Source organism: Andrographis paniculata, unplaced genomic scaffold, assembly GCF_009805555.1.
Source record: "Andrographis paniculata isolate CXL003 unplaced genomic scaffold, ASM980555v1 Contig79END, whole genome shotgun sequence".
Taxonomy (NCBI): Eukaryota; Viridiplantae; Streptophyta; class Magnoliopsida; order Lamiales; family Acanthaceae; genus Andrographis; species Andrographis paniculata.
This window is the reverse complement of record NW_026137616.1, coordinates 1373644-1399274: the sequence shown is the minus strand read 5'-3', so window position 1 is coordinate 1399274 and position 25631 is coordinate 1373644. Positions and strand designations below refer to the sequence as shown.

Sequence of the window (25631 nt, the reverse complement as noted above, 5' to 3'; positions counted from 1 at the left end):
AACGGTAAACTAATCATATTTTGAGAATTAATCTTGAAGTATTTGAAGGTGTATTGTTCGAGCACCAATTTTCCAACTATTCATTTGCACATATTCTTTTAAAATAATATAATATTTTTACATTTCATCTTCCACTTTAAAAATATTATATATATTTATTTAAAACATTATATTTACTACTATTTATTTATGTCACACCAAACACGTATTGAATAAAGATATTTGATACCATTAACGCGGAAAATCCCTAGAAGTGCATGCATGTATGTATATATATGTGTGTCCCCAACAAGTGGCTGTATATGATGAGGTGCAGCTAATTCATTTTGTCCTCCACTCCCAAGTTGATGAGATAGATAAATAATACACATACAACAATCATCATTTCAATTCATTCTTTTCACTCCTGTTTAATTTATTTTATTAATTTATAAGAGAAACTGACATTTGTTGATTCCTATGGAATTCAACATTATTTAATTAAATTTTATATAATTTCGAAAACTCTCAACATATAAGTTCAAAATAGTTTTGTTGGCTTCATCATCTCTGCGTACATATACAATTCCACTATGTAGTCTCCAAATTGAAAAGCAACTGAATTAATTATATATATATATATATATATATTAATTGAGTGGGAAAATATGCAAATATATATACACGTAGGAATGCAGGAAATGGGTGGAATAACGCCACGTGGTGCATGCTTCCAATCATCTGGGGTCGATCTGCAATTTACGAGACTTGTGCCTATCACTGCTCATCATTTTGCCCTCTTGCATTATTTGTCTGATTTATTTAATTTTTATGTTTTATTTTTGGAAATATTACGTAGTGACAAGTGGTGAAAAGCAAGACTCTCTAAATATGCAAGTGGTTTATTTATATTTATTTAATTTTGGATACTTTTCTCAAACGTTGATGTTCAAAGCAAAAGGGTTCGTGTTGGAGAGGGAATGTTTCTTCGATTAGGACTCGATCGATCTCTTGTCCACATTCGGAAAATAAAATGTTCTCTCCAATTGATTAAATTTGTGAAGTAACACGGGGGAAATTGGATATAAAAAATTAAGAAAACACATAAAAAAGATAAAAATTTGTTGATTCAATTTGATCAAAATTATCTCAATCCGAAGACGATCAAACCAGATATTTTTTCAATAATAATTTTAGATGATAATTACAGAGATTAAATATCAAGTCAAATATATATATAGGTCAAAATACTAGCACATGACCCATTAAATTGTACAGATTGTCCAAAAATTACAAATAAAATATACCGAACGCTCGAATAATAACCAGATATATAGTACTTCTCCGGATTTCAATTTAGGCATCACAACAACAAAAACTTGCATGAGGTTTCAATTTAGTTCACCAAATTAAATTCGTCGACTTTATCTTGTTCAATATATATATATATATTTATATAATCCACTGATCAATAATCCGCTCGAATGATTTCATAGGAGCACGGTCGGTCACCTCAATTGTGGCTTTTATGCTCGATCACTTTGGCTTAATTTTTTTCCATTGAGTTATTATTATTATTATTTTAGTATATACATTTTTTTTTATCTTAAAAAAATGTAGTACTTTTTGTCCATAAAATAACTACTATTTAAATACAAAACACAAATACAAAAATAAATAAATAAATAAACGGGACAAAAATATATTTCATTCAAAGCTTTACTTCTTTAAAAACAATTTACTAAACCTATAATAATAAGTTTTATATCATTATTAAAATATTGAATTTTTTGGAAATGAGGCAATAATCCAAACAGGAGGTGAGGAGAAATATGAAATCACAATGGGTTGTATCAACGATTGTATGTTGCATTGCTGATCCTTTCTTAATTAAATTTAATTTGTCTTCTACATATATATTGCAATAAATGTTTGACTATGATGTTATGAGGATTTGAGATGTTCAAAGATTCATTTTTTGAGCAGTTGGTAACTCTGAAAACTTTCCTATGTTGTCATCAAATTATATATCAAAACTAGTGACGAGTTTTTCTTAAAAAAATACGATATATTATATTCCTAATGAATGTATCAATATACTATTTGTTACTCTCCTGTCACTTATAAATATGATCAAATTTTTTTGCACGAATTTTGATGCTAATATATATGTTTTTTTTTTTTTGTTATTTCTTTTGTCTTTCAAAGTAACATGTACAAAAAGTAGTATAATTTTCTATTAAAATCTGAGAATATTTTAGATGACAGATAAATTTTTTGTAACAGATGGAGTATTGTCTTAAATTTGTGATGTTCAAAATATTTTCAATATTCCTTCATTTGTACAAAAAAAAATTGATTTTAATCTTATAGATACAATTTATAAAATACTTCAAATAGAAGTAAGGACAAAATGTTTTTTTTTTTTTCAATTTTTTTTGGTGACAAATGGAGCATTATATTGTCTTAAATTTGTGACGTTCAAAATATTCAATATTTTTTCATTTGTACACAAAATTGATTTTAACCTTATAGATACAATTTATAAAATACTTCAAATAAAAGTAAAGACAAAATGTTTTTTTTTTTTTTTTCAATCTTTTGTGACTGATGGAGTTTTGTCTTAAATTTATGACGTTCAAAATATTTTCAATATTTCTTCATTTGTACAAAAAGTTTTGATTTTAATCTTATAGATACAATTTATAAAATACTTCAAATAAAAGTAAAGACAAAATATATATTTTTTTTTGAAAAAAAAAATTAAAAGTATACCATATAAAAAATTGAGCCCAAATTAAAACTACCATTTTTAATGAAACAAAAGAGTATATACAAATATATATATATATAATATTGAGATATTTTATGCTAATGCTCTCGATTTAGATGGATCAAGAATTTATACTATTGGAGTATTATTTATTCTCATCAGTCATCAACACTAACATGCTTTTGGACTTTAAATGATGAAAGTAAAGAACAAATATTGGAAAGTAACAACATATACGACCACCTGATATTTCTCTCTTCAGAATGCTTCAATCCTTTTTTAAAATATAAATACTTGTAGGACGTCGTTGCAGTGCAACACTGTGTTATAATACAATAATATATATATATATATATCAGACAACACATTAAATATAAATTTACAATACTATATAAAATAAAAAAACTAATAACACATACTAATACTTTATAAATCATGTATTATTTTTATATTTATATATGATATCTATAGTATTTTTATGTGCGGATTGATGCAATGTGATACTGATGAATCCCTGATCAGCATCATAATCGAAACGATATTTTTAATTTATTTAATAAGTCAGCACTTTCTTTTTTCTATATCATGCCATATTGGTTTACCACCGTTATATAAACGAAGAACTTACCTAATCCTTTTCTTCATCATTTCCATAAATGATACATACGAGTTGTTTGTTTTTTATATTTTGAAATAAAAGTTAAGCCATGTCAACATTGTTACTCAAGATTAATCACTAGGGTCTATTGTATCGAGCATTCGAATTTATTTACACATATATATATAAATGAAAACTATAATTTCATAATGTATAACTAAATTGAATAATATATATTACAATGTATAACTAAGCACTAGGTCAAAACCATTGAATTAAAGTAAACATCTGAATATAACCTGTATTAATAATTCCACTTTTAACTTGCATAGGTACTGGATTTGGTTTGTGTTTGTATTTCTTTTTATTATTATTATTATTATTATTATTATTTATTTAAATATATTTAAATAGCTATGAATTAATTGCTCACTTATATATATATATAAACATGATTGTAATGTAATATCTAACATTTAGCACTAATTATGAGTAAATGTTATTATCATGTATTGGAGTGCTTTTTGGAAAGATATTTTTGTGAGGTCAAAGTAATATTGTTGTATGTGCTGTCAACCTGTGCCTCACTTTTACTACAAAATATCAAGTTGACTTAAGTAGTTTGTTTGCTTTATCAATAGTAAAAATTAATGAATATTTGAAAAGGTAATAGCATAGTTCCATGATTCATTGTCACTCAGAATTTAACAAATATTGAATAATTGGGGAGTGCCCCAAAGATAATTTATATAAGTGCTAAATGTGGTTTGTGCTATTTCTATTTGGTGACTCATACAATTATATATAGTTCCACTTTGAATTATTTATCCCACATGCAGCTATCACTTACAAAAGATGTAGTAAATTTTTTTAATTTATGTCAAATACACTTTCAATAATTTGTCACTTCTTTTACTCTTAATTAAATGTAAATTTTTGAATTAATAGAACTTGTTACACAATAATATATATATATATATAATTCATTAGAGGATGTACGTCGAGGGTTTGAATACGATGATGCATTCACCCCACACGAGAAGATCATCTTTTACGAGATCATTAAAGAAAAAGCATATAGTTTGTATGAGGACATATGTGTTGGGAAAGAATGGTATCCTTTCGTAATATAAAAATATTCTTAAAATTTTGAGTTACCGTGAATATATATATGTTTATCTTTTATAATGATAATAATAAATATAAATTTTACTAAAAAAAATTATGGCAATAAAAATAAAAGTGATCACATATATTTATCATAGAGAGAGTATTAAATATAGAAATCTGTCATTTTAATTGGAGACGATTGATCATTTAGGGAAAAAAAAAAATGGGAAAGAGAGAGATCAAGGGTAGATGAATACTCCATGTGTCATGTCTGTCTAAGAAAAAAGGCATATATATGGAAATTATATATATATATATATGTATGTATAAAGAGGATGGTATTGTTGTTGTTATGAGGTGGGCACTGGCCATGGAAATGGCAGTGCAGAGAGAGAAAGAAAGAAAGAATAAGTTAGTAGCAGTATTTTTTTATATGGTGTTGGTGTGTTCTAATTCTTTCAACTGTTTTTCAACAGTCCCCACTCCCATGATGCTCAAATATCCAATCAACTGCCTCACATTTGCTCCATGTGCCCCCCTTCCTCTCTCTCTCTCTCTCTCTATATATATATATAATTAAGATAATCCTCTACCTCACTCTGGCCCATTATAGTCTCTCTCTCTCTATACATATATATGTATGCATGTATTTATGAGTGTGGGTGTGAAGCCCACCATTTGCAGATAAACTTTGATTTTGAATTGAATTGAATACATGTCTTTTTCAAAGAGTGGTCACCACATGACATGCCATATCGATGATCCCTCCCTTTATAAATAGTAGTAGTAGTAGTAGTATATGACAATATCAGGTAGGGTTCATCGATGGGATGGGATGGGAATTGGGTTGGCTAGGGTAGGGTAAGGTAGGGTAGTGTGTTCCTTCAATTACCAGATAGATTTGATTGATGGGGTTTATCTGCACACATTGCATTGCTCCTTCCTACTGTTGCATTAGTTTATATGACAATCAATCAAGAAATACTCCTACGATATTAATTAGATCACAGAGACCCATGCATGTTCTTGGATGCTTAGCACATGTAGTTAATTGATTAGTCGAATCCGAACCAATTAATTAATTAATACAAAATAGTTATAATTATCGAATGCCCAATTCAATTTATCAAAAGGGTCGGTTTTCCGACCTAATTTGTTTGTTTTCTTGATCTTGATTTTGAGGTTTGAGCCCTTCAAATTTGGCAGTTAATAATTTAATTGCACGTTGGTAGTTTTTTCTGTTAATGTCGGTTGCTTGTTTTTCGCATTTTTAAATTGCTACTTACAGCAACCCCCAGGTCCATTCCTCCTTACCACCTTAGTTTCTTTTCTTTGAATTAAAATATTGGCAACTTGGCAATCATCATTCAACTGCAGGATTGATTTAATTTAATTTAATATGTATATATACACATATAATATTATATGTAGCCTGATTCTTTGTTAAGGCTCCAGTATGTTGCCTAGAAAATCAGACAATATATAGTATTAAATTGAATATTGAACTAGTTACAAATATTTATTTGCATATAATGCAATATGGTGAAGTATATGTTACATTCATTACTAATTTGGATGGATGTGCACCTATAGATTATTTATTTTTTTAAAAAAAATAATAATAAAATTAATATGTCTGTTCAAAATTAGCTTTGTGTGATTTTGTACACCGCCCAAATCATCTCGATTTAATAATTTATATAATCTTCCTAATTATACAAATTTAACCGTCACTTCATTCAAATGTGCATGCATGTCCTCAATGATCATTAATTAAATAAAATTAGTACTTTAGTTCAGACCCCCTAAATTACATTAAAAACTAAGCTAATTAATTAAAAGATTATAAATATATTTATATATGTGCATTTATTAGAAACTGAGAAGTCGTACAGAGACAAATATTGTCAAGTTGCCAAAAGGTTGGCTGACCATAGGATTTGGTTTTAATTGAAGCAATTAAAGTGGCATTGATTGTTGAAAATAGGCATGTGGCAACATGCTTATGCATCATGGACACTTGATTGCATCGCATTTTAACTCACAATAATATAACAATATCCTGTCAACGAAATAAATACTAGAGTAATAAAGTAATAAATGAGTCATGTATTTGTTAATCTAGTTAGGTTATTATATATCAATCTACAAGAGTAGTTCAACTATAATAAATTTTTTTATTGCAAAACAAAAACAATCACAAACTCTTTCGATCTATTTTCTCTACAATGGCTACTTTTGAAATACCTCTGCAGGTTTTCGTTGTCACAAACGCGTACGGACACCGGTGTCTACAACAGTAACAAAGTAATACAATTTACGAGTTGATCGTTTTCTCCAATTGAATATCCGAAAACTTCGTTCTCTAGCAGCGAGTTTTTGTGTTAAACACAAGTTTATTATACGAAGAAGGAAAGAGACAAGAGTGAGAGTACAAACAATAATTTCTCTTCTTAAAATTAGACTCTCAAATGTGCTTTCCTTCAACACTGATTCTCCCAAGCTAGTTTTGCCGCCACCTTTACTACAAAAAAATAGTATATTAGTAACGGAATTCCGTTCCTAAAGTGTGTGTAGTTAACGCAATTCCTTCTCTAATTCCATCTCTAATGTCTTTAGTAACGGAAAAAAAAAAGATTTAGAGACAAAAAAATTTTGTTACAAAATTGACATTTTTTTGTAGTGCTTGTTGACTATAAAATTGAGGTAGATTAATTACTTTTGTATGGATTTGGAATAAGGGTGATTCTCCATGCATATGCTTGAGTACCTCATTTGTCTAATGTATGTATATGTAAAAAGGAGATAAAATGGACAAGAACAAATATGGTTATAGTTTGTGTCTGTCTACAATTGCCACAGTCAATTTTGTTGTATTTGAATTTGACGACAACAAGAGCAAGAGAGTAGTTTATTCATATGCCGAAGAAAAAAAAAAAAAAGGAGATATTTTCAATTTAACAAATGTATTACATAATAATAATAATAATAATAATAATAGACATTTTATTATTATTATTATTATAGAAAAAAAGGTGAGTGGAGGTTTAAATTAGAGAATGTTCTATGGTTTAGGAAAGTATACCTTTGTGCTCTTGAAGAGCTATTAGTTAGCTATACTAATAGAAATAGGATCCCACTAATTTTGATCGATTTTTTTATGGAGGCTTTTATGTGTTTAAATTGTAAAATTACAAAATAATAAAAATTTTGGGATTCCATGAGTACAAAAAATTATGTGTTATATCCAAAAGATTTTTGGATACTCGTTTATTCTGTAAATTTAATTCATATATATATATGTATATATATTCTCATTAAATAATTAAGGTGTAGTAAAATTACTCTGTCCACACAAGTAGAGTAAAATATTATTGGCTCTTGTACTGAACACAAGACCTAACACCACATAGTGGGACGGTTACGTATTTGGATTTTTTAATCTTAAGAGCTTGAGATTTTTTAAATGAAAATTACTTTTTTTATAATGTTAAAATACAAATAAACACACTTTTTAGATATGAGTCATGCTAACTATACTAAAATAGAAATAATTATTATTTGATTAAGATATGATTCTTGTTAATTTTCCCTCAATTTACCAACCTAATACGTTGATACCTATCCAACTAAAAAAAAAAAAAAAAAAACAGAGATAGTATCTGTTTTGCTATTCATAATTAATTGCCCTAATTATAATTTTTAAAAAAGCTTTCAAAGTTTGATTAATAAACATAAATAAAATTTTAAAAATATTTGGAATATAAAATACTCTAAAAGCACCGAGACAGTTAGGAATCTTGGCTGCTATTCAAAGTGTGTTAGTGTTAGATTTATTTTATCAATCTAATGGTATAATTCTTTTGGGATTGAAGTAAAGTTGTAATTCTTGAATATTTGATAATAGGATATATCAGCAGACCCTAAAATAGTATAGTTGTTAATAACACAAATGTTTTTTTTTTTTTATGGAATTTGTCATTCCAAATTAATCATGCCTCAAGTATATATATGAGATTGTGAATGGAGCACTAGAACAGTGTGAATGATGATGATGATGGAGATAAATTAAATGGGACACTAATAAAATTAAACCAGATAGACCCTAGCTAGCTAGCTTTTAGATATCCCTATATATGCTGAATAATATATTATAAGCCCCCCTTTATTCCTGCTGGTTGGAGTCATTCATGACATGAACAAAATCACTATAACACTCTTTTTCAATATATATAAATTCATTTTATTAATTGTTTGTCTACCTTTTCCATGTTAAATATTATTCTTCCCTTAATCACTTGTTCAGGGTACCTAATTTATTATTTATTAAATATCCAAGCATGCATAATTACATGAAAATAACAACAAGTCATGAGTTGAATCTTTGAATCAAGAATTTCAAATCAAAATAAAATATGATAGACAAAGTTGGATGGAAGAAGTGAGATATAGTTAGGGGAAGGAAAAGCGTGTTAGGCGGATGATGTGACCAAGTGCCACGTGTTGGTGCAAGCAAATAGCATCATCATTTTTTATTTATGAGTATGTTTTTGTCATTCGCAATTAGCTAGAGGTAGAGGGTTGAACGCGGTGGTGGGATTGATTGATTCTTTTTTGTGCACATATACATGAAAAACCAAAATGGGCCAATCACATGTCCTTGTTCTCAAACCCCACTCAATTCACCCTTCACCATTGGTACACATATATTGCAATTGCTTTGGCTTCTACCTACGCAATATACTACTCTACTATTCTTTATTGTTATTATTATCAAAACCCCAAAAATGAAAAAAGATGGAAATAGGAAATAATCAAAAGAAAAGAAAGGAAAGGAAAGGGTGTGTGGAAGTTTGAGGAAGGTATGACTGATCCCACCCCACCACCACCACCACTACTACTAATACTAATACTAATACCCTTCTTCTTTTTATTGTGTATTATCATTCAATTCGTTCTTCTACTCTAATTTTTCGCTTGCGCATACCTTTCCTACACCCAACACGTGGGCTTCTCTTAGATGGTTAAAAGTGGACCTCCATCCCCCATTCTCTCTCCACCCTCCCCCCTATATATACTCACTCACCCATTCTCTCTCTCTCCCCATCACCCACATCCACACCCATTCCTATTACACTTGGGTACTACTACTACTCCTGCTCACTACTAAATAAGCAAGAAAGCTATACCATCCATACATTCAATTTCTCTTACAGACCAAAATAGGGCAATTGGGGAAGAAGCAGCCATGGCTACTCCTCCTCCTACAACCTCATTGGTCAAGCCCAAACAGCTCCGGTCTCCTCCGCTCATTCGCGCCGCCGCCATGGGCTCATTGCGCCACCCCACTGGATCTCTCCCCGCCATAAAATCCTCTCTCCAAACACTGCATTTCCCCAAGCAATCTTCCACCGCACGTCAACCGCCATCGCCGCCGCCCCAAATTGGTATCGCGAAACCACCGAGCTCCCCGTCTTCTCCGGCGAAGCCTCAGTGGAACGTCGTTCAGAAAGCCGCCGCAATGGCGTTGGACGCCATCGAGACCGCCTTGACCGCCCGCGAACTGGAGCAGCCCCTCCCCAAAACCGCCGATCCAAGAGTGCAGATCACCGGAAATTTCTCGCCGGTGCCGGAGCAGCCGGTCAAACACAACCTCCCCTGCGTCGGGAAGATCCCCGACGCCATTCAGGGCGTCTACGTCAGGAACGGCGCCAACCCCCTCTTCGAGCCCCTCGCCGGACACCACTTCTTCGACGGCGATGGAATGATCCACGCCGTCCAATTCAAGAACGGCGCCGCCAGCTACGCCTGCCGCTTCACGGAGACGAATCGCCTCGTCCAAGAACGGGCCATCGGCCGCCCCATTTTCCCCAAAGCCATCGGCGAATTGCACGGCCATTCCGGCATCGCCAGACTCCTCCTCTTTTACGCCCGCGGCATCTTCAATCTCGTCGACCACGGCCAGGGCACCGGCGTCGCCAACGCCGGACTGGTCTACTTCAACAACCGCCTATTAGCCATGTCCGAGGACGATTTGCCGTACCACGTCCGGGTCACCCCCACCGGCGATTTGAAGACCGTCGAACGCTACAATTTCAACGGGGACCTCAAATCCACCATGATCGCCCACCCCAAGGTCGACCCAGTCTCCGGCGAGATGTTCGCCCTCAGCTACGACGTCGTTCAGAAGCCCTATTTAAAGTACTTCCGTTTCTCCAAAGACGGCCAGAAATCCGAGGATGTCGAAATCCCAGTCCCCGAGCCAACAATGATGCACGACTTCGCAATCACCGAAAACTTCGTCATCATCCCCGATCAGCAGGTCGTTTTCAAGATGTCGGAGATGATCCGCGGCGGCTCTCCGGTGGTCTACGACAAAAACAAAGTGTCCAGGTTCGGCGTACTGGATAAATACGCCGACGACAGTTCGAGGATCAAGTGGGTGGATGTCCCCGATTGCTTCTGTTTCCACCTCTGGAACGCCTGGGAGGAGCCCCAATCCGACGAAATCGTGGTGATCGGATCCTGCATGACTCCGCCCGACTCCATCTTCAACGAACGCGAAGAAGGGCTGAAAAGCGTGCTGTCCGAAATCCGTCTCAATTTAAGGACCGGAAAGTCGACGAGGAGGCCGATCATGTCCGAGCAGGATCAGGTCAACTTAGAAGCCGGAATGGTGAACCGAAACAAGCTCGGGAGGAAGACACGTTTCGCCTATCTGGCGATTGCCGAGCCATGGCCTAAAGTTTCCGGCTTTGCCAAAGTCGACCTCTCCACCGGAGAAGTCAAGAAATTCTTTTACGGCGACGACAAGTACGGCGGGGAGCCTCTCTTCCTTCCCCGTGACCCCAACTCCGACGCCGAAGACGATGGCTACATTCTGGCCTTCGTGCACGACGAGAACGCCTGGCAGTCGGAGCTCCAGATGGTCAATGCAACGACTATGTCGATCGAGGCCACCGTGAAGCTTCCTTCGAGGGTGCCCTACGGTTTCCATGGCACCTTCATTGCAACAAAAGATTTGGACAATCAGGCCTAGTACTGGTCTGGTCTGAGTGGAGAAATCACCTGAGGGATTGCTGTTATTACGTCCCCGGAATCTCCACTCTTACACAGTAGCTATATTGAGTTGTTAATTTGTTGATTACAAGAATTGAAGTGGGAGGGAGATTTTAGCAGAGGAAGCAAGCTTGAAGCTTTGTATGGAAGCTCAGCTCGACTCTCTGCTTGTTCTTTCACACTCTGTATCTGTCTGTGTGTATCTATCTGTACAGTACACTTAGTTCCTCCATACACGTTTTTATTTTTTTTTACATTTTTTTTTTTTTTTTGTGATTTCTGTTACATACAACAGCAGCAAGGAAATCAGTATCACTACTCTGTTTTGCTATATTGGAACAGAACACCAACACCAACACAGAATTGAATTGAATTGAAGAAATAACCTCCAAAAGGGTCGTTGATTCTTCAATTATTCTTAAAGAAATGGTAATAAAATATTTAGGCTGGAAAATAATAATGATATCCAGTTTGTCTGAGTGATTATTATTACTATTGTTGTTAAATTAATGTTGTGTAGTGAAGTCCACAGTGTGAGCAGATGAGCGATAATTTAAAGTAATACTAATAATTAATAAATTAAATGTTTGTGATATGGAGTAGTATTTTTTTATAAGCGAAAACTAGTGATTCATGGTGGTCCAATCGAGATTCAAATAGGTACAATACAATTGTGGGGCCCATGGTCGCCTGGCATTTCTGGCGCGCTGTGATTGGCTAATTCTAAGTGGGTTTCTGCCCAATCGCATGCTGACACCTAAGTTTATCTATTAGGTTACTGATTCGATCACTTCAACCTAATTTAACAAATCATTTGAAAACAAATATACATATATCTGTTTATTGGTATTTTATTTATTTTTAGAATTCGATTATGATAAGATATTGTTCAAATACTCTTTTTAGTAAATACTAGTATTAAATGAATGGTTATTCGAGGAAATTATTGGTGTATGGATTCTTGTCTAGCTATATATGCGCCATATATGATGATATTATAAATTTAAACCAACTAAAATATGCTAAATGCATGTAAAAAGGTATATCAAGAATCAACATGTCATTTTATTTGTCACCAAACTATATCTCATTTGGCACATCATTATAATTCCAAACTAACTCAAACTACAATTTTTATCATTTTCATATATTTCATTCAAAAGTTTTTTTTTTATTATTTTAATAAAAATAATCATACACTAATACTAAAATATCATTCACTTTTATCTCAATTACAAATATACAATTATTTTATATATAAAGTCAAATAGTAAAAATATCAAAATCTCTTCCACTAATTAATAAAATATTATTATTTTCTAATCTATTACAAAATTTAAGGAGTACTTTCATCGGAATAGAAGGAATATATAATATCGTAATTTATAACAATGGGGTATTATTTTGTAGTATATGTTAGGAGTGCATTTACTTATGTTTTTGGTTAAGATAGATATCATTTTCATGTTTGTATGGTGGACAACACACACCATTCTCACTGTTTAATTAATATTGTCCTAAACCATTTCATTTATATTTTCTTTTCATATTATTATTATTTGACATTGAGGTGACACAACACGTATTTGCCTGTTCAAACCATGAAGGAACAGCTGCTTTGAGTTTATTTGGAACAAGTAAATATTCTTTATTTATATGATATGATATGATATATAAGCAAACAATATTTTATTGATTAAAACACTTATCTAGGCTTGATTCCATATACGTACATTCTAATGAACTTTGCTGGCATTTTTATTTATTTTTATATTAATTTCCAGAAGCTTCTTGTCCATATATAGTCAGACTCTATTGCATCATCCAATATATATATATATACTATAATAAGTAAGTCAAAGATTGGATTTTTCTGAACTGGAACTGCCCTGACCTGAAAATCCATTGACAGGAAACAACATGAAACTCTGTAGCTTCTGGAAAGATCATCCCCATTGCATCTTTTCACTTCAATATATTTAATTACTCCATTAATTATGCAGCTGGCTCATCTAACTAACCAAGATTTCATTTATTTATTTTTTTAATATTATTATCAATGCACAATCATACTCAGCTCTTTTATATGATCATATGTTTATTTTTACTAAAATGACTATCACCATCATATGTCAATAGAAACACATTTCTTTTTTTTTTTTTTTTTCACAATCATGAAATTTCTACGCCGGAAATTTCTGCATAAAAAAAGGGGTGATGCAAAAGACAAATTCGATTGCAAAGTATATGTCATGAAAAAGTTTTTGAATGTCAGATTAGGGACCAGAGTGTTACACATACGTGTCCGACAACCATTGGTGGATTCATGTCTACATCAAACTATTTCATGTAATGATGCTTGACATCACTGCGTGTGTCACAATAAATTTCTCAAGATTGGCAATATGGATATTCTCTGTCTCTGCAGTTGAAATATTCCAAAATATATGGGCTTCAGAGAGGGCCCATAGCTAAAAAAGTTAAATTTTATTCACAATGAAAGAGACCCAAAAGCCCATTAATAAATCATATGGTCAAATGCCCATTGAAATGATCACATATATTTTAGAAGCTGTAGCAGATGAATTATCGACCTGGGCCTGGACTAAACAAAAAATAAAATAAAATAAAATTGCAACAGAGAAGAACGTAACAGATTAATTGTGGATTGTTTAGGAAATTCCTAGGAAATCAAGATGAGACAAATAATACAAAAATTTGATAATTCAGTTCGATCACGATGATCTACGTCTGGAGTACTGTTAAGCCAAAAATTATACTATAAATTACGCAGACTCATGTTAAAAGTAAGAATACGTGAATATTATAGCCAAAGCCTTTTGACAATAATATCTAAATCATATCTCTAAAATTTAAAATATAATATCCAAATCATGTCCCTAGATTTTAGGATATAATTACGCTTCATATTCCAACAATCTCCCACTTGAAGACTGATTTCATCTTTCACTTTAACATACCACATCCAATCTCCACTTCCCACCATTCGGTGTTCTTATTCGAATTATTCCTTTACCTACAATTCTCAATTCTCAGTGTCTCATCATCTGCAAGATAGACAACACCAAAATTACATGTGGTATAGGATTCCATGATTCCCGAATCACTGCATGAGTGGAATGACGCTCCTGAGACCAAAATTCATAACTCCATTGGACTGCTGACGCTCAGAATCAGCGCATCGGATATCTCCTCCGTTGCATTTGCTGAACCCTGATCCTTATCCGGCCCTGCACTTGTCGTTTAAAGTGCCCCTTGCAGTTCCAATATACCACTTGACTTCCATCTTCTTTGTCCTTATTCTTCGGCTTCAACTTTGACTTAATCTTCATCATTTCCTTTTACCTCAAATCTAAATTCAGTCGAGACATTCTCACAAAGGGTTAGTCAAACCGCACTCATCGTCTTCCTGTCAATCTTCTTGTATTCGGCTTCATCCATGTCTTCGGATTTCTCTTTCAATACCGCATCTAGATCTTTACCATACATGTAATTTTCTATCTGCATATTTCAGAAACCGAAGTTCATACCATCTAATACCTTGACAACATGACAATCACCCATCTTGACTCCCACAAACAATGATATGAGAGCACATCTCTGATATCTTCTCCGTTGCGTTTGCCGAAACCCTTATCCTTCCCTGCGTATCTTGCACCGCCTATCACAAAGGGACCCGGTGCTTGACCTAACAGTCGGGACCGACCCAACACCGACAGGAGACATTCGACACAAGTCACTTCCGCAAGTCACAAGGGATTCCCACAGCAACAATAAATATTCGATGCCTCCCAATCCACCTTACCAACGAACCAGGCTATAATACCACTTGTTAAGGAAATTCCCAGGAAATCAAGATGAGACAACAAAGACAAAAGAACACAAGAATTTTGTAACATAGTTCAATCACGATGATCTACGTCTGGGGGCGCTGCCAAGCCAGAAATTCTACTATAAAGTACGCATTCCCATATTAAAAGTGAGAATACATGGATATTTATAGCCAAAGCCTTTCTCTAAAATTTAAAATATAATATCCAAATCTTGTTATGTTAGGTAGGTGGTAAAATTACTAAATTAGGAAATGGTAACCTTGTTTTGGGATGGACAAAAATGAAAAGCGGCAACCTTTCAATGGAACGGAGGGAGTATTATTTTTCAAAAGCTAAAATTATATATCAGTTTTAAAAAATAAAATTATATATTATTTAAAAATATATATAATTACGTATCACTTTCGGAAAAATAAAATTAGATATCACTTCTTAAAAAATACTACATTATTTTTTTTTAAAAAAACAAAATTACATATATAAGTAATAAAATTATTTATTATAAATACATTGTATATATATTTAACTGACAAAAAAAAAAAAAAAAAAAAAAGGTGAAATAACTATAGCTGACAGAAGAGTATTTTAAAATCTTGATTTATTTTAGTATGATATTTTCATTATATATCTTCTTAAATATGGCAAGTGTACCAATGAAGATACCTTATATACAAAGTTATGATTTAATTACTTACAGTAGTTTCCTTGTTGTAATTTCATTCATGAAATATATATATACAACGACTTTCTTGCATCTTGGTTGAGTTGGTTCTCAATTCGTCCTCTCCAAATCATAAACTTTTTCCTGTGTTTCTTACCTCAAAAATTAAGTTAAGAGTATTTAAGGACTTTTAGAGCTTCGATCGTAGCTTGAAGCCAACGTATATAGCCGACCTATAGCCCCATTCCATTACGTGAATTAATAGCTCCATTGTTATTTCTATATATATTCTTCATTACCCATTCGAAAAACCCTATCTGCAAACAAAACCCAATCCTTTCTACCTCAGATAATCAAACAGGTAAAAAAAATAGAAATGGCAGAAGAGGTGATTCTTTTGGGTACATACATTATTAGCATGTATCAAATGAGGGTTAGAATAGCCTTAGCTGAGAAAGGAGTTGAGTATGAGTACAGAGAAGAAGACCTTACCAACAAAAGCCGGTTCTTGCTTCAGATGAACCCGGTTCACAAGAAGATCCCGGTTCTCATTCACAATGGGAAACCCATCAGCGAATCTTTGATAATCCTTCTGTATATAGACGAGGTTTGGAAGGATAAGTCTCCATTGTTGCCTTCTGATCCTTACCAAAGAGCCCAAGCAAGATTCTGGGCTGATTTTGCCGACAAGAAATGTGGTGACGATGAAAGGGAAAGAGCAAGAGGAGGCCAAGAAAGAGCTGATGGACATGCTGAAGGTGCTGGAGGGGGCGTTGGGAGAGAAGTCTTTTTTTGGTGGGGACAATTTTGGGTTTTTAGATGTGGCCTTAATCCCTTACACCACCTGGTTTCTTAACTACGAGAAACGTGGGGGGTCAGCATCGAAGAGAATTGCCCCAGATTGATTGAGTGAACTAAGAGGTGCATGCAGAGAGAAACTGTGTCTAAATCATTGCCCGATTATTGCGAGGTTTATAGACGAGTTTTGGAGTTCCTGAAGCAGATGGGTTTTGAGTAGGACTTTGAGAGACACCATGGTCTAGGACACTAGTTTTTTTTGTTGAGTTAATTATGGTTTCATTATTTGAATGTGTTTTTGGGCTGCTTGTTTTTAATTTGAATGTTTTGGATTATTATTTTGCAGTATAATTTTTTAATAGTGATTTTTTTTAAAAAAATTATATTTAAGTAAAACAAATAAAAATGATAAAAATAATTATTTCAATTAAAATAAAAGAAAACATTTTATATTCAAAATATAGGTTTGTTTAGATAGAGGTGTTTGGAGGTTTTAAAAATTTTGAAAAAAAAAATAAATAAATAAAAAGTTAGTTTATGATTTGATTTTTTTTAAGAAAAAAAATATATTTATGTGATATTTTTTTTTTAAATAAATGATATTAAATGAATAAAAATATGTTGTATAAATATAGTATCTATTTTTCACTAATGTGAAAGCCATCAACTTTTTTTTCGCCTCAGTTAGCTATAGTCCTCTCTCTTCTTTTCTTTCTCCTTTTCTTATTGCTTTTTCTTTAAACAATCCAAGAATTTTTGACTTTTTTTTCTTGTTGTCAGCGTCCACTAGGAATGGGGTTCCCACAATACATTATACACATATACATACATATATATATTTAGATTATATATATATTAATCGCTCCGTTTAATTTCTATTGTCTTAAAGTATATTTGCACGGTTTTTTAGGTAAGTGTCTTTTTGTTATGAATCGAAAAATTTGTCTTTAATTGTATGGTAGAGATTAAGAGTAATAATTGAATGAAGGGTAAAAATGTAAAATTTGTGTTTAACAAAAAAAGAAATCGGACAATAATTGTTAAACATCCCAAATAAAAAAGAAGTACGACATTAGTTTAATTAACCTTTGAGTTCATTTGTTTCATAGTACTAATTTAAAAAATTAAATAAAAAAAATTAAATAAAATATTGAAAATAGCTTTTTTTTTCACCGGTGTCACGGACAAAGAGAATTGAGTAGTGAAGTTTGTGTTCTTGAAGATCCTTTGGAGTATGGATCCTTCAATAAATAATATATCATGTCGTTGTCTGGCTGCGGTAGCTAAATTAAACATCGATCCCCAAATCATTTAATCCCACAAGAAAATTCCAACCTATAGCTATCAATGATCCAAGCCAGCCCGCCTACCACAATCCGAAGTAGGAACATATAGTCTCGAGACGGTGGTTTATTTATGTATATTTAAAATCTTTTAATATTCACGAGATTTTGTTCAAACGTTGGAGATGATTCTAAACTTAAAAATATACTAAAATCTATCCGGAGTATGGCAAAATATAGTAAACTTTCTAGATTATTGTACATTCTAACATGTTCTAGAATCTTGTAGACGGGGTTGTTGTATATTATGCATAACTAATATGTACTAGAATCTTCTAGATGGAGGAATAATTTCGAAGCCCCTAGAGCTTACCCGAGGACACTCAGTAAAGTACCCAAAACAAAATAAATGGGATGGAGGAATATGATATTTTAATTTAACTTTTTTTTTATTATTTTCAATTTAAGGCGACCAACTTCTCTTTAGTTAAATATAAATATATGAACACATGCAAAATATAAATACGTGGAACACATTTTGACCACTTCAACTTAAGTCATCTAGGCGTGAGGATCCATTCCCACGTGTATATATAAGATATAATTAAATGTGGCGTAACTGTATTCAGTAACTATACTACCAATTCTCCTATTCTTACATATATATATATATATATAAATATATTTATGTGTCGTGAACAAGATAGATATAAAATTTTATTCACAAGTTTTACATTTCTTACGTCATCTCATCCTCTATACAAAATAGGTGGCCAAATCCTTCTACCAATAGTTCAAGTTTGCCAACCAAACAATAATTGGTGTCGTGCACGAATTCATAATCGCAAGGCCATGAGTTCAAAATTTTGCTAACGCTTATTCAATCAAGCCTGACACGCTAGTAAAATCTCGCAGTCGCTATTTCTGTTATTTTTCAAATACTTTAGATAAATTTCTGGACGAACCTAATAATTTATAAATTACACTCGATAAAACAAGTTAAGCTAGACGAACAATGTGTAGTAGATAAGATTAGAAGACATCAAATATTTAAACTTATAACCTTATGATCACGTGTCTACTCTTACACCACCATAACATTTTTATTTTTTTATTTTTTTACATTATGTGTTGTCATCTTTCCCCTTTTCTTATCTGTTTACTTACTTTCTTCATTTTTGCTACTTTTAGTCATTTCATTTTTTTGCAGTATGTTTATTTTATTATTTTAGTATATATATTAAGAAAGATCAATTTCTATTTAAATTTTTATTAGCAATTTTTTATTTATTTATTTATACAATTGTCACTAATGAACCAACTTATAATTTAAAACCTATATTGCATTATTACACTCTATAAAATTTCTAATTTTATCTTTATAAAAATATTTTTAAAATTTTTTTGTTAAAAAAAAAAATTAAAAAAATTATGTAAACAGTGAGAGACTTGAGAGTATGTAATCCCTATTAAAAATAATACAGTAATAAAAATAAAACATATCACAAGTAATCTACCAATATTTCCAATATATAATTGGGTCAACAATCGAAGAATTCTAACTTTTTATTAGTCTCTTCTTCTCAGCGTCCACTAGGCATATAAAATAGATTATATACACATATAATTTAATTCACCTTCAGTTAATTTGTTTTTAAAATTTAAAAATAAAATAAAATATTGGAAAATAGCAATTTCCACCGTGTCACGGACCAATGAGAAATGAGAGTAAAGTGTTTGTTCTAGAAGATCCTTGGAGTATATATGGGTCCTCCAATAAATACTACTATATATGTCGTCTACTTTACTACAATGGCTGCAGTAGGTAAATTAAACAAAGATCCGCAAATCATTCAATCACTCAAGAAATTTCCAACCATAGCCGACATATAGCTATCAATCATCCAATCCAGCTCGCCTTTCCACTACGTGAATAGCTCCATTGTTAATTCTATAAATTCGTCTCATTTAATCTCCCCAATATCCATTACAAATTCGAAAAAACCTACCTGCAGACAAAACCCTTTTCCTTTCTACCTCATAATATCAAACAGGTTCAAAAAAATGGTGGAAGAGGTGATTCTTTTGGGTGAATACATTAGCGTGTATGAAATGAGGGTCAGATTAGCCTTAGCTGAGAAAGGAGTCGAGTATGAGTACAGAGAAGAAGACCTGACCAACAAAAGCCAGCTCTTGCTTCAGATGAACCCGGTTCACAAGAAGATTCCGGTTCTCATTCACAATGGAAAACCCATCAGCGAATCTTTGATAATTCTTCAGTATATAGACGAGGTTTGGAAGAATAAATCTCCATTGTTGCCTTCTGATCCTTACCAAAGAGCCCAAGCAAGATTCTGGGCTGATTTTGCCGACAAGAAGGTATGTAATTAATTCTTGCTGTATATATATCTTACTCTTACACATATGGGAGAAATTAATTGATCGAAGAAGTGACTATGTTTATAATTAGATATATTGGGTTGGAAGATGTGTGTTGACGACGAAAGGGAAAGAGCAAGAGGAGGCCAAGAAAGAGTTGATAGATATCCTAAAGCTGCTGGAGAAGGAGTTGGGAGAGAAGCCTTATTTTGGTGGTGACAATTTTGGGTTTTTAGATGTGGCCTTAATCCCTTACGCCACATGGTTTCTTACATATGAGAAACGTGGGGGGTTCAGCATCGAAGAGGATTGCCCCAAGTTGATTGAGTGGGCTAATAGGTGCATGCAGAGAGACGCAGTGTCTAAATCACTGCCTGATCCTTGCGAGCTTTATGGACGAGTTTTGGAGCGCCTGAAGAAGATGGGCTTTGAGTAGACATTATTGTTTAATTAGGACACTTGTTTGCTTAATTTTCAGTTTAGATCACTTTTAGTTTGGAATTGATTATGGTTTTGTTATTTAAATGTGTTTCTTGTATTAATTTTCGAAGAAAAGTTGATTGTTTTCTTATAGAATATTTTATTAAATATTATTTAAATACAAAATTTAAATTAAATCTTGTTAAATCAAACCGAAATTAACATACTCTTGAAGTATTGAATTATAACGTTCATAGCATAACATAATCATCAATTTTTCCGTTACGTTCTGAAATGTGAAAGGTTTGATGATTAATTGTTATTATGATTAGCTAGCCCTTTCATATCTCTACCTTCAATATATATATAAGATGTGTGTGTGTGATCAATCGATCATCATCGTATTGCACATTTCTACAATGGCCTACAGTCGCCTTCATTGCGAGCTTCAAGCAATCCTGGTGGCCACTTTTCTGGCATCATCCGCCATGATCGTATCTGGTGCAGGTCGAATCGTAGAAGACGACAATGGCGTGAGCCTGATGTCACGGCTGAAGGTAGACGAAGCTGGGAAGGCGAGTTCATGCTGGGATGCACTGTTCCAAATCCAAGCTTGCAGTGGCGAAGTGGTGCTGTTTTTCATGAACGGGGAGACTCGCCTGGGGGCAGGCTGCTGCAGCGCCATCGTCACCATAGAACACCAATGCTGGCCCTCCATTCTCGGAGCCATCGGCATCACCCCTGAGGAAAGTGACATTCTCAGAGGCTACTGTGACGCCACCGCCACTGCCGCCGCGCCGCCGCCGGACTCTCCCTGCATTCCGATCACACGTCGTTTAATTTAAAAAGTGTATGGTGGAATAATACGCTTGTTACCGATTTTGTCCTCATTTCTTGGATTACTTGCTTGGATTATATATATATATATGTGTGTGTGTGTGTGTGAGTGTTTATATAAACTTATTGAAAACCATATATATAATGAATGATCATATTACTCGGGTTTATGATTTAATGGAAACTAAAATTTATTGTATTATTTATGTAAAATGATATACATAATTCGCGTATAGTTTTACGGACTTACGTAAGAGCCTGGGAATATTAATTCAAGTTTTTTGAATAGTAAAAGAATAAATTGAAAAAGTTGAAATTGGGTCTCTCCAATTTGGAAAAACTGCTACATTTGGACGTGGTAGGCCATCAGATCGATGTATTACATAGCAAAAAATAAAAATAATTGTTTTATTTTTTCAAGCTCACATCAAGTCATGCCCCTGCCCGAAATCGAATGGTGAAGGAGCTGGCAGCAACGGAGGCTGCCCGAAATCCCAGCCTGCAGCATACATGGTGGCCATGGCACAAAATAAAAAGTCAACCCATTTGTTAATTACGGTATCATGTGGCAACCTTCTCCCACGACGTTACCATTTCATTTATAAACACTGACAGACATATCAACCCATAAGATAACATAAAATTTAATTTGTCTCTCCTACATCTACACTACATTACCATTCTTCTCTTTTCTTGTAAGAAGACATCCAAATCCATCTCTGATCCCATCACATGTATCTATATGTTTATGTACGTATTTTAACAGACAGTTGAAGCAAGAAATTAAGAAAGAGATCGATCGAGAAATAAATACTACAAATGGAAAAGAATTCCACGCTTTAATTTTATATGATGTGATTTACAAGTGTTGTGTTGTACTGTTCTTCTCTCCATCTCCAGCTGTATCACCAATTTTCTCAAAATTTCTCTATGTATCTTCCTCATGGCCGACCGACCCATACATCAGATTTACTCATTTTAATTAATTACAAGGTAGATAAAAAAATAAAAAAAAATAAAAAATAAAAAATCTGCACAAAATCAACCTCGCAATTAATTAATTGGTAAGGCTGCTGTAACTGTGATTGTAGTAAGAGTAATAATTGGAATTGGAATTTAACGACTGTTTAGAGTAGCCTTTAATCCTCATCAGGTTTCGAAGCTTCTTCCAGAAGCAGCGCCGCCTCCTCGGGGACATCACGTGACTCACGTGCGCCTTGCTCTTGCTTTTGCTCCGCCTCACAACCGCCAGCCCCCGGACCTCCGGCGGCCGGTACGTCCGAATCAACGGCCACTTTATCCCGTTGAAGAACGGGTGGCGTTTGATATCCGTCGCACCTCTTATGCACCCCAACCGCCTCCGCGGATCCTTCACCAGTAACCGCTCGATCAGATCCCTCGCCTCCGCCATCCCCGCCTCCTCCTCCGCCGCCGCGGCGGCGCTCCTAAATCTCACCCCTTTCGTCGACGCTATGTTGCGCAGGGTCGAATCCTTGCTGCTTCCCTTAAACGGAGTCGTCCCGTACAGTAATTCGTAAATTAACACCCCGAACGCCCACCAGTCCACACCGTTGCCGTGGCCGCAGCCGGCGACCAACTCCGGCGCGAGGTATTCGTGTGTCCCCACGCACGACCTCGAGAACGCCGTGGTCGGCTCCGCCACGAATTCCGTGATCCGCTCCTCCAGTTGCCGGTCACCAAAGCAGCCGGAGTACCCGCCGGAGCTGGCCTTAATCCGAGCTCGAGTTTCCAACGACGGCGAAACGTCGGAGCGGAAGCACAAATCGAAATCCGACAGCATGATGTGGCCGTCGTCCCGAATTAAAATATTCTCCGGCTTGAGATCACGATACACAATCCCCTGAGCGTGCAAATACTCGAGCGCCACTAAAACCTCCGCCGCGAAGAACCTCACCGCCTGAACCGGCAGCCGGTACCGCGGCTGCTTCCGAAGCAAGGAATGGAGGTCGCCATTGGGGCAGTAATCCATGAGAAGACACGTGTAATGCGACACCTCTAAGCGCGCGTACAGCGTCGGGAGAAAAGGATGGTCCAGCGTCGACAAGATCTGCGCCTCCGTCTGCACATGAGACAGCTTCTTCGACGTCAGGGAATCACGATCCACCACCTTCAGAGCGAAATTCGCGTGCTCGTAGTCACGGAGGCGGCAGAGGAAGATCCGGCCTAGGTTTCCGGCGCCGACGAGGCGGAGGAGCTTCAGATGGCGGATGTTGAGCGCCCCGTCGGAGGACAACATCGTCACGGCCTTGATCGCCGCCCAATTCGGATTGTCGTGGCGGCGGTGGGGCCGCTGGTGGATGGGCGTCGATGCGGCGGTGGAGAGGCGGGAGTCGTTGAAGCTGAGGGTGAGGCTGCTCCGAGCTAAACTGCTCCGGCCGGAGAGGGATCGGTCGGAGGTGACGGAGGTGAAGCTCAGGTCCAAATCGGAGGAGTCTGCTAATTGGTAAATCGACGACAACGTCGGCGACTCATCTCGCTCCATTTTTAGTTTGGGTCTGAATTCTGATCAGATCGATCGATCGATCTTTATATATATATATATAGATAGATAGATAGATGAGAAATAAAATTAGTAGACAACCCGACATTTAATTAATATAGATAACGTGATTTGTCTATTTAAAAATACCAACGGCACAGAGGGTTTGATTTCTTTAATAGGATCTGTCAAGTGAAGTGAAGATATACTTGGTCATTTTGTTTTTGTGTAATTAGGACAGTTAATTATCTGATTGTAATTTGCACAATTAGTGTTGATAACAGATCTTTTCACATTAATGAGGTGTGTTGAGAAAGCAAGTTTAGGTGCAAAAATGGTGGAAATTTGTGGGAAAATTATAATGGTAGTAGGTGTAGCTGTAGCTGTAGGTTGGAGTTGAAGAGGGCAGGGAAAAACAGAGGTAGCTTCGGGGCGTCATCTCTCAATCTGGACCGTTAATTGCGGTGCAAGGTGGGTGCTGGATAAGTCATGCATGCATTGCAGCCACGTCATCATCATCGAAACTTGTGCATTTCATTTATTTTTGTGCACAACGAACGGGTCTTCTCACTCTCGACTCTATCCCCTATTTTACCTTTATTTTATTACTAATTAAGGTTACGTTTGATGAAATAATTTTTTTTTCGTTATATAAAAATTGAAACATAAATTATTTTTTATTTTTATTCTCTCATATATATATATATATATATATATATAAAGAAATGGAGAAAACTGGAATTTTACAAATAAAAAACACACTCGTACAAATTAATATTCTCAATGTTTTTTCTTTCAACAAAAATAAAAACTCTCATCAATTATTTTTTAAGCCGTTGTGATTATCGTCATCACGCCGTCAGTCATTGGAGAGTTTTAATAATAGACTTATTTTTATTTTTTTTTAATTGAACATCATACTTTTAAATTATTTATTTATACATTTTCTTGTACAAATATATATTTTAAATAAATGATAATTAAATTTATATTATATTTCTCCATAAATTTTATTACCATTTATACACAATTCTTTTCTCTATGTCAAACTCACCATAAGAGTGCATTTAATAGCAAATTAAAAATTAGTGAAGTTTATTTTACAATTGAATAATAAAATGAGTGTTTTATACTTTTAACACGTACTAAATAATTTTTCACTATTTTTTAATTATCAACTATTTTTTATTAATTTTATAATTAATTTTTTTATAATAGTCCATTTTACTTTTTACTTACCTATTTTAAAATTAAAATGTTATTATTTTTTTATTTTTGTGTCTAAACAAATCTCTATAATTTTATGGGTCAAAGGAATATTATCAATATCATTTTGTAGGATATTCTACAAAATGTTATACACTATGAATAAACATATAT

General features: G+C 34.1%; 4 protein-coding genes and 1 pseudogene across 4 annotated transcripts; 4 read left to right on the top strand and 1 right to left on the bottom strand.

The window, feature by feature from the left end:
• Positions 1–9540: 9540 nt before the first annotated feature.
• On the top strand, positions 9541–11772 carry LOC127240623 (9-cis-epoxycarotenoid dioxygenase NCED1, chloroplastic-like). Its single transcript, XM_051259402.1, has one exon. The coding sequence runs from the start codon at positions 9709–9711 to the stop codon at positions 11497–11499; it is 1791 nt and encodes a 596-aa protein (XP_051115359.1). The 5' UTR covers positions 9541–9708; the 3' UTR covers positions 11500–11772.
• A 4638-nt stretch (positions 11773–16410) lies between these two features.
• On the top strand, positions 16411–17052 carry LOC127240548 (probable glutathione S-transferase; annotated as a pseudogene).
• A 2947-nt stretch (positions 17053–19999) lies between these two features.
• LOC127240414 (glutathione S-transferase U19-like) lies at positions 20000–21086 on the top strand. Its single transcript, XM_051259090.1, has 2 exons — positions 20000–20494; positions 20586–21086. The coding sequence occupies exons 1-2, from the start codon at positions 20180–20182 to the stop codon at positions 20928–20930; spliced, it is 660 nt and encodes a 219-aa protein (XP_051115047.1). The 5' UTR covers positions 20000–20179; the 3' UTR covers positions 20931–21086.
• A 171-nt stretch (positions 21087–21257) lies between these two features.
• Positions 21258–21759, top strand: LOC127240483 (egg cell-secreted protein 1.4-like). Its single transcript, XM_051259189.1, has one exon. The coding sequence runs from the start codon at positions 21286–21288 to the stop codon at positions 21757–21759; it is 474 nt and encodes a 157-aa protein (XP_051115146.1). The 5' UTR covers positions 21258–21285.
• Positions 21760–22558: 799 nt separating this feature from the next.
• On the bottom strand, positions 22559–24399 carry LOC127240075 (serine/threonine-protein kinase WAG1-like). The gene has a single exon (XM_051258521.1). It carries the CDS (start codon positions 24252–24254, stop codon positions 22809–22811), a length of 1446 nt encoding a protein of 481 aa, XP_051114478.1. The 5' UTR covers positions 24255–24399; the 3' UTR covers positions 22559–22808.
• Between the last annotated feature and the right edge of the window lie 1232 nt (positions 24400–25631).

What these genes read in the sequence shown, in the direction of transcription:
- LOC127240623 (XM_051259402.1), top strand. Translation starts at nt 9,709, where the DNA reads ATGGCTACTCCTCCTCCTACAACCTCATTGGTCAAGCCCAAACAGCTC.
- LOC127240414 (XM_051259090.1), top strand. Translation starts at nt 20,180, where the DNA reads ATGGTGGAAGAGGTGATTCTTTTGGGTGAATACATTAGCGTGTATGAA. An exon ending in CTGATTTTGCCGACAAGAAG is followed by an intron (nt 20,495 to 20,585) that starts GTATGTAATTAA and finishes GTTTATAATTAG; the next exon opens with ATATATTGGGTTGGAAGATG.
- LOC127240075 (XM_051258521.1), bottom strand. Translation starts at nt 24,254, where the DNA reads ATGGAGCGAGATGAGTCGCCGACGTTGTCGTCGATTTACCAATTAGCA.
- LOC127240483 (XM_051259189.1), top strand. Translation starts at nt 21,286, where the DNA reads ATGTGTGTGTGTGATCAATCGATCATCATCGTATTGCACATTTCTACA.